This window comes from Lepidothrix coronata, unplaced genomic scaffold, assembly GCF_001604755.1.
Source record: "Lepidothrix coronata isolate B3197 unplaced genomic scaffold, Lepidothrix_coronata-1.0 Scaffold61, whole genome shotgun sequence".
Classification (NCBI taxonomy): domain Eukaryota; kingdom Metazoa; phylum Chordata; class Aves; order Passeriformes; family Pipridae; genus Lepidothrix; species Lepidothrix coronata.
The window spans coordinates 2,268,428-2,293,206 of NW_016690241.1; the positions used below are offsets into that span (position 1 = coordinate 2,268,428).

At 38.4% G+C, this 24,779-nt stretch overlaps 1 protein-coding gene across 1 annotated transcript; it reads left to right on the top strand.

The window, feature by feature from the left end:
- The first annotated feature begins 137 nt into the window (after positions 1 to 137).
- On the top strand, positions 138 to 23,990 carry ABCB10 (ATP binding cassette subfamily B member 10). The gene is made up of 13 exons (XM_017817464.1): positions 138 to 459; positions 8,375 to 8,575; positions 8,931 to 9,133; positions 10,798 to 10,932; positions 12,506 to 12,652; positions 13,418 to 13,553; positions 15,800 to 15,895; positions 18,464 to 18,673; positions 18,929 to 19,008; positions 20,742 to 20,922; positions 21,162 to 21,205; positions 22,647 to 22,681; positions 23,260 to 23,990. Exons 1-13 carry the CDS (start codon positions 138 to 140, stop codon positions 23,549 to 23,551), a joined length of 2,082 nt encoding a protein of 693 aa, XP_017672953.1. The 3' UTR covers positions 23,552 to 23,990.
- Positions 23,991 to 24,779: the final 789 nt, after the last annotated feature.

The following is a 24,779-nucleotide window of genomic DNA, read 5'->3' on the forward strand; positions in this document are numbered from 1 at the left end:
CCGGGCGGCCGCGGGTGCCCGGCCGCCGGCCCATGGGCGGCGGCGGTGGCTCGCAGGCGCCTCCTCCTCCTCCTCCCGCCGCAGACCCGGGCTGCGGGGACCGGCGGCAGCAGCAGCTCCGGTGTCGCGCCGGCCGCATGGCGGGCTACGCGCCGCGCCTGCCCTGGCTGCTGCCGCTGCTGCGGCGGGCGGCGCCGCCCCCCTGGGCTCGGGCGGCCGCCGGGGCCGCCGCGCTCCGCGTCCCGCCGCGGCCGCTCGGCAGGTGCGGGGCGCTCCCGCCGCCGCTGCTGCTGCCGCTGGGCTCCCCGTCCTGCCGCCGCCTCCTCCTGCCCGTCCCAGCGCGCTCGCTGAGCACCGCGGCGGGCACCAAGCCGCCGGGGAAGGCTCCGGGCCCCCCGCCGCGCTTCGAGGCTCGGAGGCTGCTGGCCCTGGCGCACCCCGAGCGCTGGAGACTGACAGGTACCGGGGGCCGCCCCGGGGCTTGGTCCGAGCGGGAGGGGGCGGCGGGCGCCCCGCCAGGAGGGGCTGCCGCGGCCGGGGAGCGCGGCGGGGTGCGCCCCCCGAGCGGCCGCCGCCGGGGCGAAGGGAAGGTCGTGTTTCCCTCGCGAACCGGCGCCGCCGGCAGCATCCGAGCACAGCGTGGAACCTCCGAGCGAGCGTTCCGTACCTGTGAAAAGCTGAAGACATGCCTTCTCCCCCCTTCTCCCCTTGCCGTCTCTTAATCTGTTGGTTTTTGAAGGGAAGGTAAAAACTTTTGGAAGTTACAGAACTCGGTTCTGTTTGTTTAATGCTTCTGTGCGTGTTCAGCATTGGCTTCACAATCAGCCTGCAATAAATTCGGGCCCAACACTCTCTGGAATCAAGTAAAAATAGGAATCCGAAACTTAAAAAAAAAAAAAAAAATAAAAAATTAAAATTCTGTTTCCCAATAATTTTTTTGTTTAAAGCTTTTGTAAGGTATTCTGAAAGCTATCTATTTTTAGTGACTATATGGTGAAGTCAAACACCGTGGTTGTGTAAATTGCACCCTTAGCACAGATATTATGAACAAACAGTAGAAACAAACTTTTCTTAACATTGCTTCTTGTGGGGTTGATAGGATAATAGCTGATAGTAAGGAAACAATATTAAATTATTATGTGGTTTGGTTTTTTTAAGTAATCTTTTTTGGTGGACAGCATGTGCACTATCGTGGCTGTGTGAGGCCTGTAGTCCTTTGCAGAAACTTGGGTAGTTCCTATGGAATGGGTAAAGGTGTTTGAGAGAAGAGAGGTGAGATAGACTTATATAAAGAGATGGTTTGTGAGATGCAAAATACTTTGCACAAGGTTTATTCACAGGGGATATTTACAGAGTTTCATTACATGTTGGTACTACATAGCCAAAATAATTTGGATCCAAATGAATTTTTATAAATTTTAGACTACCTGCTGATTTTGCAATGATGTTCTGTGGTTTTCTCATTTAGATTTAATCAAGTAAATAAATCAGTTATTTGAAGGATGGCTTTTAGGACCCAAGGCTCCTAACTGAGAATTTAATTTAGTTCCCTTAACTGGGCACTTGCTGTCAGCTTGTTTGTCACAGGCAGGGTACAGTATACTTGTTTGTAATTATGTTTTGAAATACAGCGAAGAGGCTTTAATCTGTACAGTCTGCTGATGGTTTTATCAAAGTAAATCAACAATCACAGTTCCTAAAAATCAGCTACATGCAGCTTTGTCTTTTGAGATAAGAAAATGGCATGAATTAAAGTTTAAACAAAACCAACACAACAACATCATGCTATCGAGTCATGTGGATGGAAAAAATATGCAAATGTGACAACTGCTTTTCAATGTTCTGTTGGTCTTGGTTCTGGGAGAGGAGGGAATTTATGTAAAATTCTTATTTACTGATGCCCTACTTTAAAGAAGACTTTTGTTGTTAAGTTGTAATTAAGTGGGAGGATGGAAAAGCAAACAAGGAAAATACTTCGGGTCATTGTAGAGTGCAGGAATAACAAATATGGACAGAATGCATTGTAGGTGGTTGTAGGGAAATTGCATCTACCCCATTTTATCTAATATATGTTAAAGTATGCTGCATTTTTTTCCTGTTGCAGCTTTGTACTGAGAAAGTAGTCCTTAAAAGCTCAATATCTCTGTTTTTCCTGCATTGAAAGAAAGAGGAAGGTTAATGGTTTCACTGTATGAAAAAATGAACCAAGGATAAAACATTTTATTTCCTCTTTAAGTACCCATAACCAGTAAGCAAATGCTGTGTGATCTCTTCAGAGGCTTACAAGTGCTGTTTTGTTCTACAGGAAGGTTGAGCTCTTCCAGATTTTTTGCAGTTTATAGAACCAGTGGTCGGTAACACAGGGGTGTAGCATTACCACCTTGGAGTGCTGTGTGTCTTTTCTGTAATTCTACATGGCAGGACATAGTCTGCTCCTTTCAGTTGTGCATTGAAATTCACGGTCATAGAAGGTAAAGTAGTGGCAGTGAGGACAGTGGAAGACAGTGGAAGCAGAGGGAGATTTATAAGGGATTTGAGCAAGACTGGTTTCACCCGTCATGGTGAGGTGGGGAAATGGTGTCAGCTGATGAGGTGCAGGTACAGAGACAAAGGTGACCTGCTCCTGTTGTGACTGGCACCAAAGAAGATAGTTGCATCTTGCTCCGTGCAGAGCCTCTTCACCATCCCCTGGCTCAGGAAGAAGTGGTGTGCTCTGGCCCGGAGTTCCAGTGCGCTGGCACTCAACACCTCTTGCAATGCTCTCCTCGCAGAAGGAGCTTCTGACCCTCTGGAGGCTCTTAGGAATGAAAATGAATGTAACAAATGTCATACAGTTAAAAAAAAATAAGAGGAAAATAAATATCAGTAATGTGTTCCATATCCAGTTACTTCTAGAGCAGGGTAGAGCTGTGAATATATTTTAAATGGGACATGTGTGTTAAATTTTGTTGTTCCTAGTTAAAAGTGGCAAAAAGAGGACTAAACACTATGGTGGGAATTCACCCTGTCAGTAACCACAGTTTTGTGTAGTGGAATTAGGAGTTTGTAAATCCTGTAATAACTCCTGGGTTTATCAAAGGAGAGAAGAAATTGCAGGAATTCTTTGGCCGATGTGGAGCAATCAGGTAAACCTGCATCTTCAGTTAAATTCAGTTCCTGGGGAAGAGGACAGGGCCATTGTTGAAATTATTAAATCCTGCTGTGTGTGTGAGACCACAAAAATGCCTTTTCAAAATGATCCCCTTTATTTCCTCCTGCCTCCTTGTTTCTCCCTGTGAGAATCTCTGTTGCATTTTATCCAAACCACACTCAAAGGAAACAATAGCTCTATTGAATTTTAAGTAAGCATAAGAAACTCTAAAATTTTTAATCCCATAGCAAAGTGTGCCCTTCCCTGTATAAAAATTCGTATACACTGAGCAGGAAGGTTTGTTTTGTACACAGATATTCTCTAGAGATGTTCAAGAAATGGTATTTCATAAGTTTTATTTGGTAATAAATTTTGGGCAAATTTGTAATAGCTGCTTTCCTATGGATTAAAATTTGCCATTAAATCAGAAGAACACCACCTTATTCATAAATTGGATTCTTCTGTACTTTAAAATTATACCAGGTGTTGCATTGTCTTGTCCTTCATTGAGAAATACTGGATTGTTGTAGATTCAAGGAATAAATGTCCTTGAAAACAATTCTTGGAAAAGTCAATTTAAAAAAAAAAAAAGTTGTACTTAAGACTACATGATTTTTTTAGGTGTATTCCTTGTAATGTAGTTCAGAAACTATTTTAGTAATTCATTTGATTGGGGTTGATTGGGGTAGTGAGCAACTCGAATGTTTTTGTACAGGATGCAGAGTGAAATGTTGAACACATCATCTGTGAGCAGAGCTACTAGAAAATCATGCTTTTGGTTATTTGTACAAGCTGACGTTTCTTAGATCAATACTTGAGTAGGAGTATCTTGGAAAACTTCGGTTATTTTAGGAAATTAAATTGGAGAGAAAATATGCGTTTATTTTGTAGTAACACTTAATGGCTTCATGTTGAAACTGTTGCTCTTCCAAGCATTGTAGCATGAATTTGAACATTAGGAGGCTACTCACACACTGTTAAGGGTATGGTTTCCCTCCGACACCATTTAAAAATTAATTAGAAGTCAGGCAAGTGGCATCTTTCTGAAAAACCTGGTCCATCCTTGACAGTGAGTCGAATGAATTCTGTAATGTGCATAACGGCAAGGAAGCTAGTGGGAGCAGAAGGGAGGCTTACAGGCACTAGAATGCCCATCTCTTTGGGACCTCAGTTGAACCCTAGTCTTCTAAATCTTACTATTTCTGTGCTGTCACCCAGTAGCTGGGAAATTTCTGGCCAAAATTTACCTGGCCACTGTTTTTTGTTACAGTATTAGTGTAAAGTGGTTCTGCTTGTCTTAAAATAACCATCACTTGATTTTTCTGAGGCCAGTTCTTGTGGTTTTAAAATTCCTATTTATGTATATGCAGGGTTAACTTACTGATTGTCTTCTCATGTGCAATGTGCCAAAAAATGTAGGCTGCATGGTTTTTTTGTGGTTGTTTCCCACCCTTGTTTTTCATCATATTTTGTCAGTGTTTGGTATGAAACTCTCAAAATGTCCAAACAGCCTTGTAGCTTCATCACAGAAAGTGTGCTTTTCTCTGGCTGTTCGTTAACAGTTTCTTATTTTAAACTGGTGGTGAACCATTAATGAAGCTACTTAGGTAAGACATTGCAGAAACAGTAGCTCCTGACCAATGTAATCAGTTAGGTGCTTAGAGATTAATTTATTTGGGAAATGTTTTTGCTACATTATTTGTGTGAATTGTGAAGATAGAAGGAATAAGAGCTAGATTGATCTGACATAAAGACTATCTTCTACATGAGATAAAAATGAACCAGTTAAATGCTTTAATGTGAAATGCACAGTAAAAAAAGCGGTACAAATTCATTGGACCAGGATTCACTAAAAGGAAATGGACTTCACTTGACCAATAAATACAAAATTTACCAGTGCATCTTTTTCCCATAAAAGAAGAACTGAAGAACCTGATCTTTGTTTATGCACCTGATAATGTGGTAGATTTTATTTATCACTCCAAATGCCCTTGTGGAAAGCCAGTCAGTGTTAAGCTAAAAAAATCCCCATGTATTAAATAAAACTGCACAGATAACTGGTAAAGGATAGATATTCATGGCTCCTGGTAGAAGGACACTTCTCCCAGATCCAAAGCTTGTTTCTGACCTGCCAGCACTGCTCTTTAAATAAAACTAATACAATACTTAAAAGATTTCAGGAGTAACATTCATAGCTTACTGAAGAGTAAAAACTAGCTACTGTGCCCTGTTGCTGGGTTACTGTGCACTGCCAAGTATCATTACCTCATTTTTCTGTTTTTCATCCCTGATTGGCTTGAATGATCTTAATTCATCTGAGGTCAAATCTTTATGTATTTGTCTTTAAAACAGCCCATCCCCCAACAGGCTTGCAAGCAATTTTTTTGGCTTTGTGAGCAGGGTGCTCTGGTAAGAAGCAAAATTAGAAACATTCACTCTCCTGTTGGTATTCTTGCATGTAGAAATGGTTTATGTCACTTAGTGCGTATTCTGAAGAGAAGTTTCTGATAGCTCTGCCTAGTTATTGCTTGTAAACATCCTGGTTTATCAGTTGGTGACCAATTCCTTGTCTTTGAATGAAGTTACAGATCTGCTGTCAAGAAGCAAGTCCACGTTAGCCTTACCAGAGAGCATATTGATCTTAACAGTGGTAAAGTTGTCGGGTTTTGCTGCAATCTAGATTTCTGTGGAAGTAGACAAGCAAAGTGTTTGCCTAACATTTCTAAGACGGCTGCTCAGCCGCTGCAGCCAGCTTGCCTTGTCGTTGCTTCTGTTGCCACTTCGATGTCCTGGTTTCATAAGTTCCACAGATCTGCCTCACATTTTCTTTATTGCCATCTCATAGCCTACAAAAAGAGATTTACTGTAAAAAATAAAACTTCCAAAATACACTATTTTGTTTGACGCAATTTTCTGGGTAACAGAATAAGCTATGGGAAACTAATACTATAAAGTTTACTCTGGCCTTTTTTTCTGTCAGTAACAAACTTCAGCGTCACTGAAGTGTCTCCATATCTGGTCACTGAACACCTTGTACTCCTCCCTTTAGCCAGTTATCACAATGACAGCTCTTCTTTGAATGGGGAGATAAAATGTGTTTGCTCATTCCTATTTCTTGAATTAGGCAACATTTTAAAACAAACAAACAAAAGCAACCACTTGACATCTGTGCAATTTTCTAGTTGTTCTGCTGGTATAATCAATGCAAGTTTTAATTAGGGAATATTATTTTGCATGTGATTTCTAATTAAATTAATAAATACAGGTGTATTGCTGAAGTTTTTCAGTAGTCTTCAGTTTGTACTAGCATTTGCTTTTCATTCAGTTAAGGCTGTTGGAAGTAATTACAGTGAAACCCATGCTAGTTTGAATGAATAAGAGCTGAAGGTAAATCCAAGCCAGGAAGGCTGTACCATTACACAGAAGCATATGGGGGTTTTAGCCTTACAGTCCTCTTCCCTCTGTGAATATTTATATCTGCAGTTCATATGTCCTGTTCCATCCGTAACTGAGAAACTGCCTGGGTTAATGGAGACTGAGCTGCCATGCAACACTGTGTTTATAATCAATGCTTTTGTTCATCTCCAGCTGCCTTGCAGAGCGACCAGCTTTTCCTGACAGGAAATGACCTGGCTTTTGTTGGATTTTTCCCTGCTGTTTCACAGCTTGAATACACCAGCCAGCCTGTTCATAAGGTCACTCATGAAGTTTTAGCTAGCAAATAATATGCTTATGAGATGTGCCTATGGCATGGATCACATAAGTTTGCAGCAGGAAGTTTTTCACTTTCTACTATGACTTCTTACAGTTTCTATAGCTTCAAGTTAAAGATCCTAGTCCTGTATCTTTCATATGCTTGCTGGCCTGAGTGCTTGCTGGCCTGTGTTCTTAATAAATCTTGAATAAGAACCACAGGCTGCAGGGTAGATGCAATAGCAGGGATAAAGCTTGTTTGGGCAGTGTGTGGAGCTCTGGGGCACTGCAGTGAAAGTGCAGAGAAATGTTTGCTTGAGGTGATGAAAGGTATGCATTTTTTGTACCCTGAATTCTCCCTTATAAATGCACAGCTGTATTTACACTTCAAGTAAAAACTGAAACAAAGCTTTCCACTTGTGTTGTGGAGGTGGTAAGAGGCATCAAACCATCCGTGTCAGGTGTTAGAAATATTGCTTACAGCAGTGTGCTGCTGAGAGGCTGGCTGCTGTCTTCATCGTAGAAGGTGATACAAGAAGCTTAGTAGAACAGACCTAAATTCAGGCAGCTTCAGGACTTTCAGCACAGTGTGTTTTTGCCTTCAAAGGCATTATCTGCTAGTAGTTTGAATGGTTGCTTTAAGTGTGGGGTTGGCTGTTGGAAAATTATGTGTATAAATGTAATTGTTTTTTGTGGTTTAGTGGTTTTCATATCAAGTTTGTTCAGTTTTCAATTCAAATGTGGGTTTTTCCTAGCTCTCAGCCTTCCAAGCTTGGCTTGCCTTTTTAGAATTAAACTGCATTCTTGGCTCAAGAAATTTCATTGCAGATTAAAGTTCAAAAGGCCAAGTCTTGGTCCAGTGTGATTTTCATTCTCTGTGATACACCTTCAGTTACACAGGTTGTTCCATGGATGATGCTGCAACTAGAATTCAAGAGCTCTGCTCATCAGCAAATGTACTTCTAATGAAAGCTTATACTATTTTTCTTTTAGACCAACAGTAGTAAAGAGTAAAACAAAATGAATGTTGCCAGTCAAGAGAAATTAAATGGGTTTTTGTTCTTTTTTTTTTCTCAATAAAATTGCATGGTTTATATGATGCTCAAGTCAGATCTTTACTTCAGTCCATTGTTATCTCAGAAACAGACAACTGAAAGCTTTCCTAGAGTAACAAACATGAATAATAAAACCCAAACCAAACAGGATTTGAAGGCTTGTTTGTGAGAATTTGGCAACTGTTAATGCTCTTTAAGGATGACATCTATGAAAGGTTAACCTTGTTGGATGGTGATGTGGAAGGTTAGACAAGAAAAGTGATTCCAGGACTGTGATTGTATACAGAGGCTTTCAGGCTCTTAAAATGTACCTTGCCTAAATTAATTTATACAGTGACTTAAAACACCTCATTCAGAACTAGGCCTAAAAGATTAGTGGTTATTTCAATTGGCACTCACAAGCTTAATAGAAATTTGAAGTGAGAAATTATTTCATTTGTACTATTAATGATCTTGCAAATTCAGAATAATTTTCCTTTTCCTTGTTGATTTGCAGCTGCTGTTGGCTTTCTGGCAGTTTCCAGTGTCATAACCATGTCAGCCCCTTTCTTCATGGGCAAAGTTATTGACATTATTTATACAAATCCCAGTGAGGATTTCACTGACAGCCTGACCAGCCTGTGTGCCTTGCTGAGTGGAATCTTTTTATGTGGTGGTGCTGCTAATGCTACTCGTGTCTACCTCATGCAGACTGCAGGTAAAAACAGAAGCAAAAAGTAGTACTGAGAGTCATTATGTCTTTTACAGAGTCATGATATCCAATGAACTTAAATAAATTCTTGGCACTGGCTGAGAGGTCCTATTGGAATCAGTAGCTTTTTCTTACCAGATGAAAAGTAAACTAATAGTGTAAGGATAAGTATGCTGGAATAATTTTTCATTTTTAGTTACTGTTACGTGACATCTTAAGGATTACTGTTTTCTAGTATATTAAAACCCTGTAATGTGACTTGTTCATTCCTGTGTAATCCTGTGATTTTTATATTGTTATTGTTTATATTGTCTGTGTAAAGTCTTGTGTGATATGCTTGACTGACTTCTGTTTCTGACAGGACAAAGAATTGTGAAACGTTTGAGAGCAACCATGTTCTCCTCTATTCTGAAGCAAGAAACGGCTTTCTTTGACAAGACCAGAACAGGAGAGCTGATAAACCGCTTATCTTCAGATACAGCCCTCTTGGGCCGTTCAGTGACCGAAAACCTTTCAGATGGGCTCAGAGCAGGAGCACAAGCATCTGTTGGGGTTGCAATGATGGTATGGTGGTCTGTTCCCTGCTTGACACTTCTTGTGGTTGCACATTGGTTTCAGTGCTGTTTGGTAACGTATGAGTGTGAGTCAGTCCTGGAACAGTTGTGTGTTCTTGGACATGGGTGTATTTCACTGATTATCTAGAATAGATGCATAGATTATTGCAGTAGATGATGTGCCTGTAGCCAGTTGATGTTTACTCACAAGCAGAATTTGGAGGATGAAGGACTGAAATTAACTACTGTTGATGCCCAAAGTTATCAAGCAAAGTGTAGTAGGCAAATAGCTTAATTGCATTTTTACTGGAGATATTAAAATCAGTGATGACATACCTATGGTTATAAGTAAAATAAGGTGTGAAGGGCCTGATGAAAAAGTCATTAAAGTTGGTTGATTCTAGTTAAAGCCTAGGTGAGCAAAGGCAGCACTGCATATCAAATCAGTGCTGAGGATTTTTACAAGTATTAGACTTTTTGCCTTAGTCTGTCAGTAAGGAATATATTTATGAAGGAAGTGTGCTAAGGAAGGCTGCAGTGAAGTGCATTAGTGCATTCCTTGGTGGTCAGTTGGTTCACATAAAAATCTGACTTCTCTTGATGTTCTTTGTGGCATTAGTATTTTTATGCTTATCTGAGAAAAGATGCATTGGTTGCAATTATCTTTAATGAAGGTGGAGTAGTTTCTGCTGTCTACTTGGATTTAAAAACAGATAACAAAAAGTCTCCTTGTAAAAATAAGCTTCCAAAATTGACATTATTAGAAACTGTTAAGAGTTTCCACTATGAAACTTTAAAGCCTTAGTATTTTGTCACTGATAAGAACGATGGCTTTCTGTATTTGTATAAGCAAAGAGAGTCTAAGGTTAAACGAAATAACTTTCTATAAGACATTCTGCTCTGAAATACTGCAATGATATAGTGCTAAGAGGTGGACTATAAAAGCTTGCCCAGAAAGAAGACATTATTATGAAATAATTATAAAGCCCATCAATTATGTCAATTTTGAATTTTTCTGGAGATTTTTGTTTTCAGTACAGAAAGCAAGATGAAATTAAAACATGTTAGATCTAATTTGAGTAGATCATATGAAGAGAACTCTTTAGGAGCTTTAATGATGATTGTTACAACTGATAAGGTTTGCAGCAGTAAATTAAATACATTGTTCCACAATTTATCATCACATCCCATCCATTTGTGGGTGCTAGGGAGTACTGCTGACTCCATCTGTTCCTCAGTTACACAGAAGTAGTGTATGATATTTCTCTACTCAAACTTTCTGTATTACACAATCTATTTAAAAGTTGTGAAAGCACTTTATAAACTGTATATTAGCTTATGTCCTTCAGCATAAGCAAGAGATTTCCTGGTAGGCCTGTTTACTGGCAAGTTAAGAAACTTGACTAAGACCACACAGTGGACCAGTGAGAGAGCTAGAAATGAAATCCAGACCACTTTGCTTATAATCCTTTGTTCTAACCATGGGATACTTCCCAAATGCTGTGGAGGAATGGATGTTTTGCCTGGAAAAAATAAAACAAATGAAACCATGGTAGCACTAAATTACAATCCTACTAGTTTTAGAAAACTCTAGCAAGGGAAGTTGCACTTCAGTACTCCAGTGATTATTTTTAATCTGATTACTAACCCCTGACACATACCTTTTTCTTCTAGTTTTTTGTGTCTCCTAGCCTTGCTGCATTTGTTCTGAGTGTTGTGCCACCCTTGGCTGTCCTGGCTGTGATTTATGGAAGATACTTGCGAAAACTTACAAAAGTGACCCAAGATTCTCTTGCAGAAGCAACACAGGTAATCTTTTAACAGATGCTTTCTAGTTAACTTCAAAGTTGCTCTAGTATATTTAGGTTAATATCTCTGAAGTTATAGATCTTCTGAAGCTAATTGCACTGTTCATTGCCCTAAGCCGTGCTGAGCCTGTAGTTTTGCACCTGAAAATGAAAGATAAATATCAGTAACACTTATTCGTAGATCTCAAAAACAACCACCCTTCCATTGTCCATAACAATATCATATGAAGGTACTAGGCCTTGGTAATTGGAAATGTAGGAAAGGGTGAGGAGAGTAGGCTTTAGCTTTGTGAGAGCATAAAAAAATGCTCTATTAAGCCTATTGAGTTCTGTGTAATTTGGTATCTGAGTTTGAGAAACACTTTTATTGGATTACAGTTATGAGTTTAAAGCCATCAGAAGCATCCTAGATGCATGCTTGCTTTGCTAGCAAATCCTTCTCTGGAGTGCATCCCTGACGTATGACCTTATTGTCATCTCTTTAATGTTTATGAGGCTTGACATTTCTTAAATTTTTCTGGGCATCTCAGCACATACTCAGATATCTGGGAGGAAAGTAGAGGAATCTGTTATTTCTGAAGAGGCTGCTGTAGAGGGCCCTTCATTGTGTTTGCTTACCACACTGAAATATTCCGAAGCACTACCAGAGAACAGTAGTGATAGTGACCTTTTCCTCAAAGGCTGAGGGTGAGCATCCATCATGAAAAAGCATAGAAATATAATTAGGAAAGATCTAGTTAAAATAGCCACAGTTGTCAACTGATATGGACTTGGAAGGTCCTTTGTAGGACTTCTGCAGTTTGACTGTGCAGAAGTCAAATTGTTTGTCTTCTGTTTGTCTTCCTCATACGGTGTTGAAAGGAAGCTCATGCCTTTGTAAACCATGTGTGGGACAAGCAATGAGCAATTCAAATTCTGAGGTTGAATGGGTGATGGAAGAAGAAGAATTATTTTTTTTTATATCATAGTTTTACATGCAAAAAGGGGCCTTGGTTTTTTAAGACCATCCGAGTGTCACAACATAGTCTAATTGATTACAATAGAGGTATTTTAGAATTACTACTTTGCTGTTTAGAAGTTAAAATAGAATACTGAGTTGAAATGAGACATTAGTAGATGGGCTAAATTAATTCCCAGCGTTGCTTTGATCAAATGAGTGGAATTGTTTTAAGAAATAACTGTAGGCTGTTTTACATGCTTTAGTATAGAATAGAATATTAATATTCTTTATTTTTCCCCTCGCCACGTCATTATTGCGAATTATTGTGAATAGTAATTTCTCCCATAGGGAAATTTTTTAACCCTGCTTTTATATTTTTCTGCCTCTGCTGGCATTTAAGACAATCCTGCAGTTCTTTTTAAACTGCCTGGGCACACAGTTTACTTTTAACCTAATAGAATTGCAAAAAAAGGGGAGTGGCGTGTGGAGAAGAAGGCATGAGAAATTTTTCCATAGTATCCCAAGATATGGAGATTAGTGTAGTGATATTGATTTAACTTTGATATGTTCTGTAGTTTGAACATTTCAAATTGTGTGTCTCTGTGTATTTGTTTTGTTCTTTGCTTTAATGTAGTTGGCTGAAGAGCGTATTGGAAACATAAGAACAGTTCGAGCTTTTGGGCAAGAAGTGGCTGAAATGGAGAAGTATACAAATAAAGTTGATTATGTGCTACAACTGGCTAAAAAAGAGGCACTAGTTCGGGCAGGATTCTTTGGAGCAGTAAGTATATTTTAATTAAAGTAAGCCAACCATGTTATGCCAAGTGCCAATTATTTTAAAATTCATGAGGATACTTCAAAATCTGCAAATAAATGGTTGAAAATAATTTGAACCTGAATAAAACTGTGGGAAGACTGGACTTAAATCAGTCTAAATTGCTGTGAAACTGCATCTCAAGATACAGTGGTATGATAAAGTTACTTTAAGCATCTATTTCTGCCCCATACCCTTAGTAGGGACTACTTATCTGAGGCTACACCTCCTATTCAAGGAAGTAAACCTGTGGAAACCTTCCCCCACCTACTTTACAGGTTTGACTCCCTGATGAGATGAGCTTCAATGCATAGAAAGCTCAGGACCGTGCAGGTGTGGGAGGGAGGACAGGGAGGGTTGGACTGCTTTTTTCTGTAACTTAATTGCTTAATTGTATTTCAAAACTGTAACATAAGTGCAGACAATCAACTCTTCTTCTTTACTGGTGGTTCAGAATAATGTCTGACATTCCTTTCCATCTTGGGAATTAAAAAACAGAGTTGCTTGCTTTTTAACCACTTGTTGGATAGCACAGTGCAGTGCCAATGGATGTCTGGCTGGCTGTTGGCTGGGTTTGCTTTAGAATTGTTGAATTTAACTCAGTCCTCCAAAAGCCTAGATACCTATAGTATGAGAGTTCTTTTTATTAGAAGGAAAATTCTGAAACAACGTTTTAGAGAATGAAATTTAAAATGTATGTGACAAAATATGCCTTTTTCTCTTTTTCCTTAGACTGGTCTTTCTGGAAATTTAATTGTCCTCTCAGTCTTATACAAAGGAGGATTACTAATGGGCAATGCCTACATGACAGTTGGTGAACTCTCATCTTTCCTAATGTATGCTTTCTGGGTTGGAGTAAGCATTGGAGGTATGGAATGGGAAATTAGATTTTCTTCACTTCAAAGCATTACAGTCAGTATGGGGGCAGAAGGGAAGAAGCTCTTAAAAGATCTGGCTTTCTTAAGAGGTCTCTTCCACATGATCTTCCCAGGAAATCATGCTTTCTTTTTTCTGAAGAGTTAATGAAAATAATATTTTTTCACTTAATCTTAATGTAAACCTTCTGTTTTCCAAAAAGAATACAGAGATTATTTTTTTCAATGTGTGCATGTGACAGATACATATTACTTTAATTTTGTTTAGCTCTGAATTAAGATAAATGACATATTGTATAAAGAAATAATACTTGTATTATATTTTTTACAAAATATGTGGGTCTGCGTTAAACATACTTTATTTAGAAAGGCACATAAAATTTAGCTGTAATTCAGTATACAGTGTCCCGAACTGGAAGAGTAAACAAAGTGCCAGCAGAACACTGCACTCTGGTGCTAACCTTCTGGTTTTCCTTACTGACTGACACCTCCTTGAAGCTCACACTCTGTAATCTACTGGCCCAGAAACAAGCTGTTCATCTTTTTGACAAAGCTGTCTTCATGGCTGCATACAGGCAAAAATTATTGGAGTGTTCTTCTTTAAAATGAGCCTGTCACTTCTGATAGACAGGGAGGGCGATGGAGCTTGCCTGTATTCTTCTTTTCTAAGACTAAGCCTGATATCATAGATGCACCTGAGGGCAAAATGTACAAAACCTGCTTTCTTGTATATAAAAATTCCAGTGGCACCCATTCCAGCTACCCAAACCATTTCTTCTCTGCTTAGCTCATCCCATCCAAGTTTGGTAAATGGACAGATACCCAACACTTTAAAAACATGGAACAAATTAATGTTAAATAAATGCAGGTTAGAAGCACTGCTAAAAATGTCATTGAATTAACTTTTATTTCCTATAAAAACATCTTTATAAATTCTACTAAAGATTATGGAGAATGTAGATCTGCACAGAGCTCATTCTTATGGGGACTCTGAAGCACAGGTGTCTTGCCACAAAAGGCCTGCCTTTCTTGATGCCTACAAGGCATATAAATCTTCCAAGTGCTAAGTCTGCTCAGTATATGTCACCATTAATACATATAGGAGTTCATGCAACTCCATGAGTGGTTGTGAATTTGCAAACCTCAGTGCTTGAGTTTCAAGGCACCCTGTGATGCTTATGCCTTTTCTGCTGTTCTGGGACGTAGATGCTTTGGCTCTTTTTCCCAAGCAGACAACTTGTCACCATGGCTAGTGCCTTGTGTTGCAAGCTTTCAGATAGTCTTCAGCAGCAGCATGATGAAGTGCCCTGCCTACACTTATGGACTTGTGACCTTGAGCTGGACTTGTTGCTCTGCAAGCATAAACCAGTAAACCCGTTCTAATATACTCTGGGTTTTTTGCCCTGCTGAAATCGATCTCAACACTCTAAGCATTCTAAGGTCTAAGCATGTTTATTCTGTTGTAATTCAGAGATTTTGAAATTGGTGCCTTTTTGTTTTGAGAGACAGACAAAAAATAAAGAAATAGGATGTTTTATATTTATACCTTTCTCCATTTTTAGTTCTACGTCAGTTTTCTGTGTTTATTTCAGCTGGAAAGCCCTTCACCCAAGCTACCCCCAAGATGATTCACACAGCTGCTAAGAGCTGGGACCCAGTACTATATGCAGGCCTTGTCCTTAGCTTTTGCTTTCTCCAGTAATGTTTGAAGCATACTGACGTGGGAGACTTTTTTTTTCCATTGTCCATTCTCCACATAGCTTCTCAAGTGCCAGTTCAGCCTGCAGTTTCATGCCGTCTCTCCTCTGTGGCTGACTCAGCGAGGCTCCCCTGTAGTAGCATAAACCTGTCTGACAAAGAAGGGCATTCAGAATGCTCCATTCTACTGCATGATTTGGAACATATGGCTGGTTGGATGCAAAGCTATTTCCCAAAGCTGGATGCTGTTCCTCCTGACAGATGACTGAAAAAGAGCATACACATGATGCTAAGTGTATTAACATTTTCTTCAGAATTATTTGTTTTACAGATATAAATAAGAATGGTGAATGAGGGTTATTGGTAGCTCTCAAATGAGACTAGATAAGATTTAAATCAATGTTTGACAGTCTGTTGGAATAAAAGATCCCCTACACATCTGATCCTTTAATGCTGCTGATGAAAAGTATAATGATAATTTTATCTCTCCTATGTCTTCCATTCCATATGGATGCATAATACTGTACTGTTTTTTGTTTAGGTCTAAGTTCCTTTTATTCTGAGCTAATGAAAGGACTAGGTGCTGGTGGACGTCTTTGGGAACTTATTGAAAGGAAGCCCCAACTTCCATTTGATGGTGGGTTCTTGGTTTGTTACTCTTCATAGGTTGAGTTTTCTCTTATGGGTCAGGAGTACTTCAGAAGGGGGTGCATAATACTTAAAGTTGGTACCAACTTACATTCTTTTGAAAGAAACTAGATACAAGGGTAACTCTTCTGACTTTTGGTAAGTATGAAACAGATGATGAAAGTTTCCTTTAATCAAAAATTTTAGAAGTTAAAAATTTAGCTTAATTACTTTTGAATTAATTAATTTTTCTTTAGTTAATTCAGAATATGATTTTAAACTTATTATTTTGAAAATTATGTGATTGGGGACGTCCTGATTTCTATCTTTTTGGAATATTTTTTGATGTCATCACCACTTCCTCTTGGATCAGCTTTAGAGTGAAAAGACTGGAAGGAAGCAAAAAGAGAGGAGGGAGGAGGTCTGAGATGGCCGTGTCTCATATTTCCACTGAAAGGCTTACTGTGCTCATCTCTAATGGCTAAGAAATGACCAATCTGAAAAGAGAAGCTTTCGAAACCAGGTGGTTTTCATTAAGAGTATTTCAAGCTTAAACGTTTCATACTGATCCAGTGAAAACAGATCCTTAGTGAAACGTGTTGATTTGAAACCTAAATTGCAAACACAGACAGTTTGAGGTGTTTCAGCGACATCTGCCAAACTGAATTTTCAAGTTCTTCTGCCATAGGAATGAAGGCATGATTGGGGAATAAAAGGAAGGAAAGGAGGAAGGCTGATACGGGAATCCTGCTTCCTGGGAGAGTGTGGATGTGCAGCTACAGCAGGTGTTCCTTTTGGAATGTTATGCACCTCCTTCCTCACAGTAGTACTACCCACATTTCTCCCTTACTTCGTGGGGCAATGTCTTGTTTTCACAGAACACCGGCTGTCGCTGGTGACAACAAATATCTCAGCAACAAATTATAATGTCTCTTTTTCCTGCATCTAGAATCCAAACAGGAAGCAAGTATATGGCTTTTAGATATTTCTACAGTAATATATAGAGGAAAGAGTTGTGGTAGCAGACTTCCTATATTGCGGTAGATTTCAGTGTGTCAGGCCACGGAATAGACTGTGCAATAACTGGAAATGAGACTTAAGATAAGCAACTACTTGTTACTGTGGTAATAATAAGGATTATGCTGCTAGCACAGGATTTAGCAAATACATTTCTTTTCCCAAAAGGAGGTTTACAAATCATTGTGTAAACAATAGAGTTACAGTGTGTATGTCCATAGGTTAAAATCAAGGAAGGAATCTGGAATTGTATGCTCTTGCCCTTGCCATTTCAATGATACTACCATTAAAATGAAAACTTGGAGAAGAAATGGGAATCTGGGGGAAAAAAAAGCAAAATAAATTATCTGCTCTAGAAACAGTGGAACTAGTGAAATCTTGATTGTTGCTGGTGGGTGTCTGTGTTCCTATCCACAGTTACTGTTTAACCAAACATGGGCATGTGCTACCATGTGCCCTGGTTAGCTGGGGGTTACTTGTGTGCTGCATCTGAAAAGAATTAAGGGTTTGAGTTGCATGTCTCTAGCATGAGCAAACATGATTCTGGTGTTGCTCTAGTCTGCCAGTTTTCACAAAACTGGTAGGAACTTCGTCAGTGCAACTCAGTCCTTCGGGATTGCAGCACCACTGTTCAATTAGTTTGCTGTGTATGGATATGTATCACTGGGATTTAACAGAGCTTGGAGAAATTGTGTCTTTGTCTTACCTATTTATAAGCTTCTTTTAGTAATTATATTCTTTTAAGATAATTGTTTCAATCAAATGGTGTGCTCCAGAAAGAAGCTGGTTTCATTTAACTTTGGCAGTCTTGTTCATTCATGGTGGATTGTTACAGTATTTCACAAACTGAAATTTTTATTTCAGTGAACTGTAGCCTAAGAGTCAGGCCTTTGACTGGCGTTTGAATACACTGCTGTCCTGAATTTATTAAATGTACCTTCCACTTAAGAGAAAAAATAGAACTAAAAAAAGGCTGTTAGTGCAACAAACCTAGCAGCACTTTATTCCAGTGACAGCCTCTGCTTAAAAGCTACCCAGTTAAGAGATAGTGGAGAAGTAACTGCTCTTATTCAAAGAGGAGAGTGTTTCAGGTGAGTTTTGTGGCTTGGTGAAAGGGCAATAAGTGATTTGCAATGTTTATCTTTTTGTGTTCTATGGTAACAGGACTTTGGCCTTCACCAATGCCATTTATTTAATTGCTCCTAATTGACAAAGTTTAAATTGTTTATAATATGTTTAAAAATTCAGATAATTCTAGGAGAGGTTATCGTTGTTAGTTGTTAGGTATTGCAAGATGCAAATTCTCCCTCTTGCTGTAGGTAGCCTACAGCTTCAGTGGTGGTGAGCAACCTGAAATTGCATTCAGGTACAAGTAGTGTACCACACTGATTCACTCATAGCTGAAATATAACCCCTGTGGTCCTGAATTGTGGCTTGCAGCTACTCATAGATTGAATGTGGAGGTAGATATTTCTATTAAGTGTCTGTAAAGCAAGTTCTAGGAGGGCTGAGCTAGTTGTTTTTCTGTTCACGTTTCTGTATTTTATTCTTTGTCATATAGAGGGAATCACTTTAGGCAACGACACATTCAGAGGTGCTTTGGAATTCAAAGATGTTGAGTTTGCCTATCCAACACGTCCGGAAACATCAATTTTCAAAGATTTTAGCCTTTCCATTCCAGCTGGCTCTGTTATGGCTCTGGTTGGCCCAAGTGGTACAGGGAAATCAACTATTGTATCCCTTCTGCTGCGGCTGTATGATCCCATCTCAGGTATGTTTTGTGTGTTGCTCTCATTTGTGACAATTAATGCCTTGCATGTCAAATACACCTTAAACAGTTGGGCTTCCTGTGCTTGAGGCCCATGTTTCCCCTGGGGGTGTATGGTTTCCCTGTGGTGGTGCCTCTGTAGTTGTGCTGATCCACCAGTACAGCATTTGATTCCTCACAGGTCATCATTCTCAATTGTTCTTTGTCTCTTTTCAAAATGTGTCAAACACACTTCACTTTACTGTTTCTTAATTTAAGGTACTATCACCGTTGATGGCTTTGATATCCGCCAGTTAAATCCACTGTGGTTCAGGACAAAGATTGGAACAGTAAGTCAGGTAAGGAAGAAATAAAAAATTCCAAGTGGATGAAATAATTTTGTGTGATCAGCTAGCTTTACTTCACTTTTCTTCTTTCTAAAACTGTATAATATTGCTTCCCAGTGAAATCCCTCCATCTCACCATAACTGCTGTTGCACATGCTTTGTTCTAAAAAGAATATTTAGAGCTAGTCCCATTATTCTGTAGTCTGTTTTTACATAATCATAGAGATTCAAAATGTTAGCTCAGGAGAAAAGTGCACATGGAGACTGGAAAGTATGTTGCTATAAATTGTATGGGTATGACCATCGTGATGTTTGCTATAATTTGTTGAAGAAAGTAACACAAAGCTTAACACTTAATTGCTTTTCATATGAATGGAAGTCATACAACCATGTTTTACACAACCATTTCAAAAAACTGACTTTCTATGTTCTGTGTTATTTCCAAGAAAACACAATTCCATGAGGAAAGCATGAAAATACAGCACGGTTGGCACGTACTCTTACAGTGCCACCTCCCAAACAACCTCCAAATTCTGGAAGTACAGAGAGATGTTCAATGGTGTCTTAAAAATAAACTATTTGACCAATTAAAATGTTCATTCTCTTGTTTCCCCAGATGCTTCACAGTGCAATTAACTGTTAGGCTGATGTTCTGTTTAAAAGCATATGGGTATCTGGATATTTGTTGCATTTCAAAACAACTTCTTTATGTAATAATGCCACCAAAAGCTTTTGTGCAAATATTATTTTCCCGTTTGCACATTAGCACATTTCTTTTTGACTTAATATATTCCATTTGAACTACCAGTAGGAGATTCATACTGGTATGCATACTATGTATGTCTCTATTCAGACTTGCCTTGTTTCAGATGTTTTCCCAATGTACATCACTTGTCCTATCTCACAGTTCTTTGTTGCAAGCTTTAATATTAATTAAATGCACAAAATGCCATCAAATCTGTGTAGAGGTTCAGAGAAGAATCATCATTGATGCAAATCATAGAACAGTTTGTGTTGGAACGGACCTCTAAATGTCATCTAATCCAACCCCCCTACACTGAGCAGGGACACCTTCAACTGGATCAGGTTGCTCAGAGCCCCATCCAGCCTGACCTTGAATGTTTCCAGGGATGGGGCATCAACCACCTCTCTGGGCAACCTATTCCAGTGTTTTACCATCCCCACTGTAAAAAGTATCTTCCTTATATCTAAACCAAACCAACCCTCCTTTAGTTTAAAACCATCACCCCTTGTCCCATCACAACAGGCCCTCCTAAAAAGTCTGTCCCGATCTTTCTCATAGCCCCCCCCTTTACGTACTGAGACGCCACAATCTGGTCTCCCTGGAGCCTTCTCCAGGCTGAACATCCCCAACTCTCTCAGCCTTTCCTCACAGAAGAGGTGCTCCATCCCTCCCGTGACGATGATATGTAGCAAAGTACAAAAGGAAGGTTTTCTAATGTTTGAATGTATGGCTCTTTCTAAACTCTTTCAAAAATATTAGGAATTGAGAGTTGTTTTGTCAGTTAAAAAAACAACTTACTTTTTAACTGGTTTTCACTGCTCATGTTGATGTTATGGAAGGGGTTTTTTTATTTGTTTTTAATTCATATAACTCTAGCTTACATATTCTTTGTATGAATATTGTGAGTTCTTGTAAGTGGGATTTATGTTATTTGAGATACAGACAATACATGTATATAATTACAGATCTACCATATTAGTTCTGTGTTTGAATTTTTCAGGAACCAATTCTCTTCTCCTGTTCTATTGCTGAAAATATTGCCTATGGTGCAGAGGATCCTTCCACTGTGACTGCAGAGGAGATTCAGAGAGTTGCTGAAATAGCTAATGCTGCTAGTTTTATCAGAGGTTTTCCAAAAGGGTTTGACACTGTAGTTGGAGAAAAAGGCATTTTGCTTTCAGGTATGTCTTTGTGTTGCTTATTTTAAAAATCTTGATGCTATAACATGAAGTAAAAATTCTATTATTTTTTGTTACCACTTTTTTCTCCAAGTCATAACCTGCCATAAGTGTTAAAAGAATACCCCCTTCATTTCCATTCCCCCCCTAAAGTACATGGGCCTAATTCTGCTGAGCCCAGTATTCAGTTAAAATTTCTTACGTGTGTTTTCCTATTTCAATGAACGGATCTTTTCCCCTAGGTGGACAGAAGCAACGAATTGCAATTGCTCGAGCTTTGCTCAAGGTAAGCCAGCACCCAAGCAACTATTTAACCACTTTTTGGGCAGAGCCAGGAAGCATTAAAAATGAGGAAATCTTTCAATGGTAGACATAGAAAAATATTTTTAAAAAGAAAATTGTATCTTTTCCATTAATGAAATTGGAAAGGGCTGAGCGGCTTAACTAAAGACAACTTACTTCAGTGCTTCTTCCTATCTTTCAGTCATGTGTTTTGATAGTTCTTGCCAAGACTGATGTTCAATCACTGTATAATGGCTCACTTTTTTAAGGATGAAGGAAGGCTTTAAGAATGTGGTACTAGTAAACTCGAATATGATGCTTCCGTGTTCAGATCTCTATAATTCATGGGTTAATTTTTCTGGGTGGCAGTTTACTTTAGATGCCTTGTCTTAGCTTTGAGGGGAAGTGGCCTGGATTTGGGACAAGATAATATTTCAGGCACAATGTTGTGACACTTTTTTTCTTCAAAGATTGATATAGATCTAGCTTTAGGGCAGGCTCTGTGCTGCACAAATTTGAGAGGCTTCTGAGGATGAGAAGGACAGGGAGCTTGCAGGGAGGCAGTTTGGTGCTGATGCTCAACTGGAAGTTTTGATCCTTGCTGAACTCAGTTTACATTCATGCTACGCCACACAGGTCTCCATACCATCCTAGCATGCCCAGTTCTAATAGATTAATAGGAATTTCATTATACCAGTTCTCTTTTACCACAAATGTTGAAAAGCTGACTGTATTTCAGGTCATGCATTTTATACAGTTCATGGGATTAGAGACTTTATTTCATGAGGAAAAAAAGGCTGTAAAAATAAATGAGTAGTGGATATACTGGAGTAGTTGGGGGTGCAGTAGAGTTCCTTCTCTCCCAGATAAAGTATAAAGCTTTTACTCTCAACTTTATCAGGGAAGTTTGGGTTATGTACTGTAATTCAGAAGTGAATTCTTCTAAGGGATTTGAGTGCTGGCAGTTTGTTTTTAAAAAAAAAAATCACTTATTTGGGAAGAGTTCTTAAATACTAGTTCATAACTACTACATATTTTATCTGTGGGTGAAATACTGCTTGTTGGTAGGGTTTTGTTAACTTTTTGTTACCAGTTTTATATATCAGACTGACTGCAAGCAGAGTGTAGCTGAGCCTCTGTGAAAGGAAACTGAACTTTTGACCACAGTGCTGCCAAGTATGCATTAAAAATCATCTCATGCCTTTAGTTTGTATCTTTCAAATAGTTACCTAGGAATAGTATTCTATTGGAAAATTTGAAGTTGAAAGAGTGTTGTTTCTGATTGGTCGTCTTAGCATTTAGATTTCTTAAAAGTAATGCTTTCAATTCTTTTGATGAAGTAAGTACTCTTACTTGGAATTTTAAGCTATATGAATCCTGTTCTTTATGATATAAATATTCATATCTTGTTTAATTATTATAACCAATTTTACTTTCTTCTTCAGAATCCTAAAATTCTTCTGTTAGATGAAGCAACAAGGTAAGAAAGAAAAGAAATAGAAACTTAGAAATTATGTACCAGTAAAATTCAGATTTGGGACCCCTTCTTTCTTTCTCTGCATGCCCTTGCACAAACTCTCTAGCCCCCTTATTTTTCTCTACCCCAAAAAAAGAATGTGCCTTCTAGAATGTGTGACTTGATTAGGAGACCTATGATGAAAGCTGTTTATGCAAAGTGTAAGGGATAGCTGGTAAATTTGTAATATGTAACTTGATTTTGAAACTCTCCTTAAAGCTTTTTTGTATCTTTAATTTAAATTTAGATCTTAGTGTAAAAGTGATATAATTATTCTGCAGTACAACTGTTTTTTTCCCACTGAATCGATTTAGTGTTATTTCTCCGTGCTTATTTTTGCATGTGGGAATTGTAATGCCTATAACTTGGATGTGAACTCTAAGCAAATTCACGAAACTTCCCTGCAGTTCCAGTAGTTCATCTTCACTAGCAATAGAGAAGGTTTGCAATTTTGGTAAAATAAGCCTAATGCAGACAAAACTAACCTGTCTTAAAATAACAAATATCCTCCTCTGTCATGTCCCCACCCCATTTCTTACTAGTGCTTTGGATGCTGAAAATGAATATCTAGTGCAAGAAGCTCTGGACCGCCTGATGGAAGGGAGGACAGTCCTAATTATTGCTCATCGTCTGTCTACTATTCAAAATGCCGATTTTGTTGCAGTCCTTGGCCAGGGTAAAATTCTTGAATGTGGAAAACATGAGGAACTACTTGCAAATCCAAATGGACTTTTCAGGAAGCTAATGCAGAAACAAGCTTTTCTTCAGAACAGTGATACTTTTGCATTAGATTTACGATCCAGAGAAAAGAATATATTAAAAGAAAATGTATGAGAAGATGTATGAATAATGGAAGCTTACAAACTACAAAGACTATAACTTATGTTTCAGTTATGTAAAGTAAATGTTATATTTTTCCAAAATGTACAAAATATTCTTTTGAAACTTAAATGTGTTTAAACTTTTTATTGAAAGCTTTTTAATAATTATTGCAACTTTTAAAAATGTTTATCACATTGAGATAATTTCAGTGTATAGATTTTTCTGCTTTGTGTTACACTGAGAACATTTAGAATCTTATTTGCTGTACTGCACTGTATGATTATGTGCTCCATTCTCAAGTAAGTTCAGTATTTTAAAGATAATTAAATGAGAAATACTATAATTTTCATATCATTATCTCTCTCTTTTTAAGGAACTTTTGTATTTTGTGCTTGTCAGTAGTCTTAAAATGCTGGAATTCAAAAATGCATGACACTAATGGACTCTGTAAGTTCTGTCTGACTTCCACTGCACTGTCCTTCCAGTTACCATTTGTTCTGAAATGTGCTTATGTGTTCTGAACTTGATTATCATCCCCCCTACAGTTACTGTAAAGAATTACATACAAAAACACATTTTAGAGAGTATGAAAGCATGAGTTGGAGGAAAGTTCTTTAAAAAACCAAACCCAACAAAAAAAGACAACCAAACAAAAAACCTGACTTTACATAAAGACAAAGGAAGTATATTAGTATATGAAGTCAGCATAGAAAAATCTAAAATTTGGTATGCATTTTCTTCTCTTCTCTGTTTTCCCATTTCTTTAGTTTCACTTGCTTTCTAAGAAGACATCCAAAAGAACATGCCCTTACAAATGTGTGGTTTTGTCCTTTTTTAAGGCATATGTCAGTTTTGTATACTTAATTTAATTTTCAGTCATAGAAATCATGAGTTTTGCCTAACTACTTTTTAAAGAACAACTAGTAAACTACCTTCTCAAGGACAACTAGTAAAATAGGAGGATTACATTAATTTAAATAACTGCAGGAGGATACATTTGGCAGTGAAGAATTGGCTTTATGATTCTAATTTAAGAATCTCTTTCAGTATAATCCCTGAAGATGCAAAACCCCACAAGGTGATTTTAAAATCCACCAGTTAAGTCTCTAACCCTTATCAGCATAAACTATTTCTGTGTTGAAAATGAGATTTAAATGTTGAGTTGTATCCTCCCTCCTGAAGATGGAGATATTAACACAGGGCTGGGACAACAGAAAGAAGCCAAGTAATTCCCTGATTA

Bases quoted from the DNA above. Each gene is read 5' to 3' on its own strand.
- ABCB10 (XM_017817464.1), top strand. From the start codon at position 138: ATGGCGGGCTACGCGCCGCGCCTGCCCTGGCTGCTGCCGCTGCTGCGG. The intron at 8,576-8,930 runs GTAAAAACAGAA...TGTTTCTGACAG, and splicing joins CTACCTCATGCAGACTGCAG to GACAAAGAATTGTGAAACGT. The intron at 15,896-18,463 runs GTGGGTTCTTGG...TTTGTCATATAG, and splicing joins GCCCCAACTTCCATTTGATG to AGGGAATCACTTTAGGCAAC.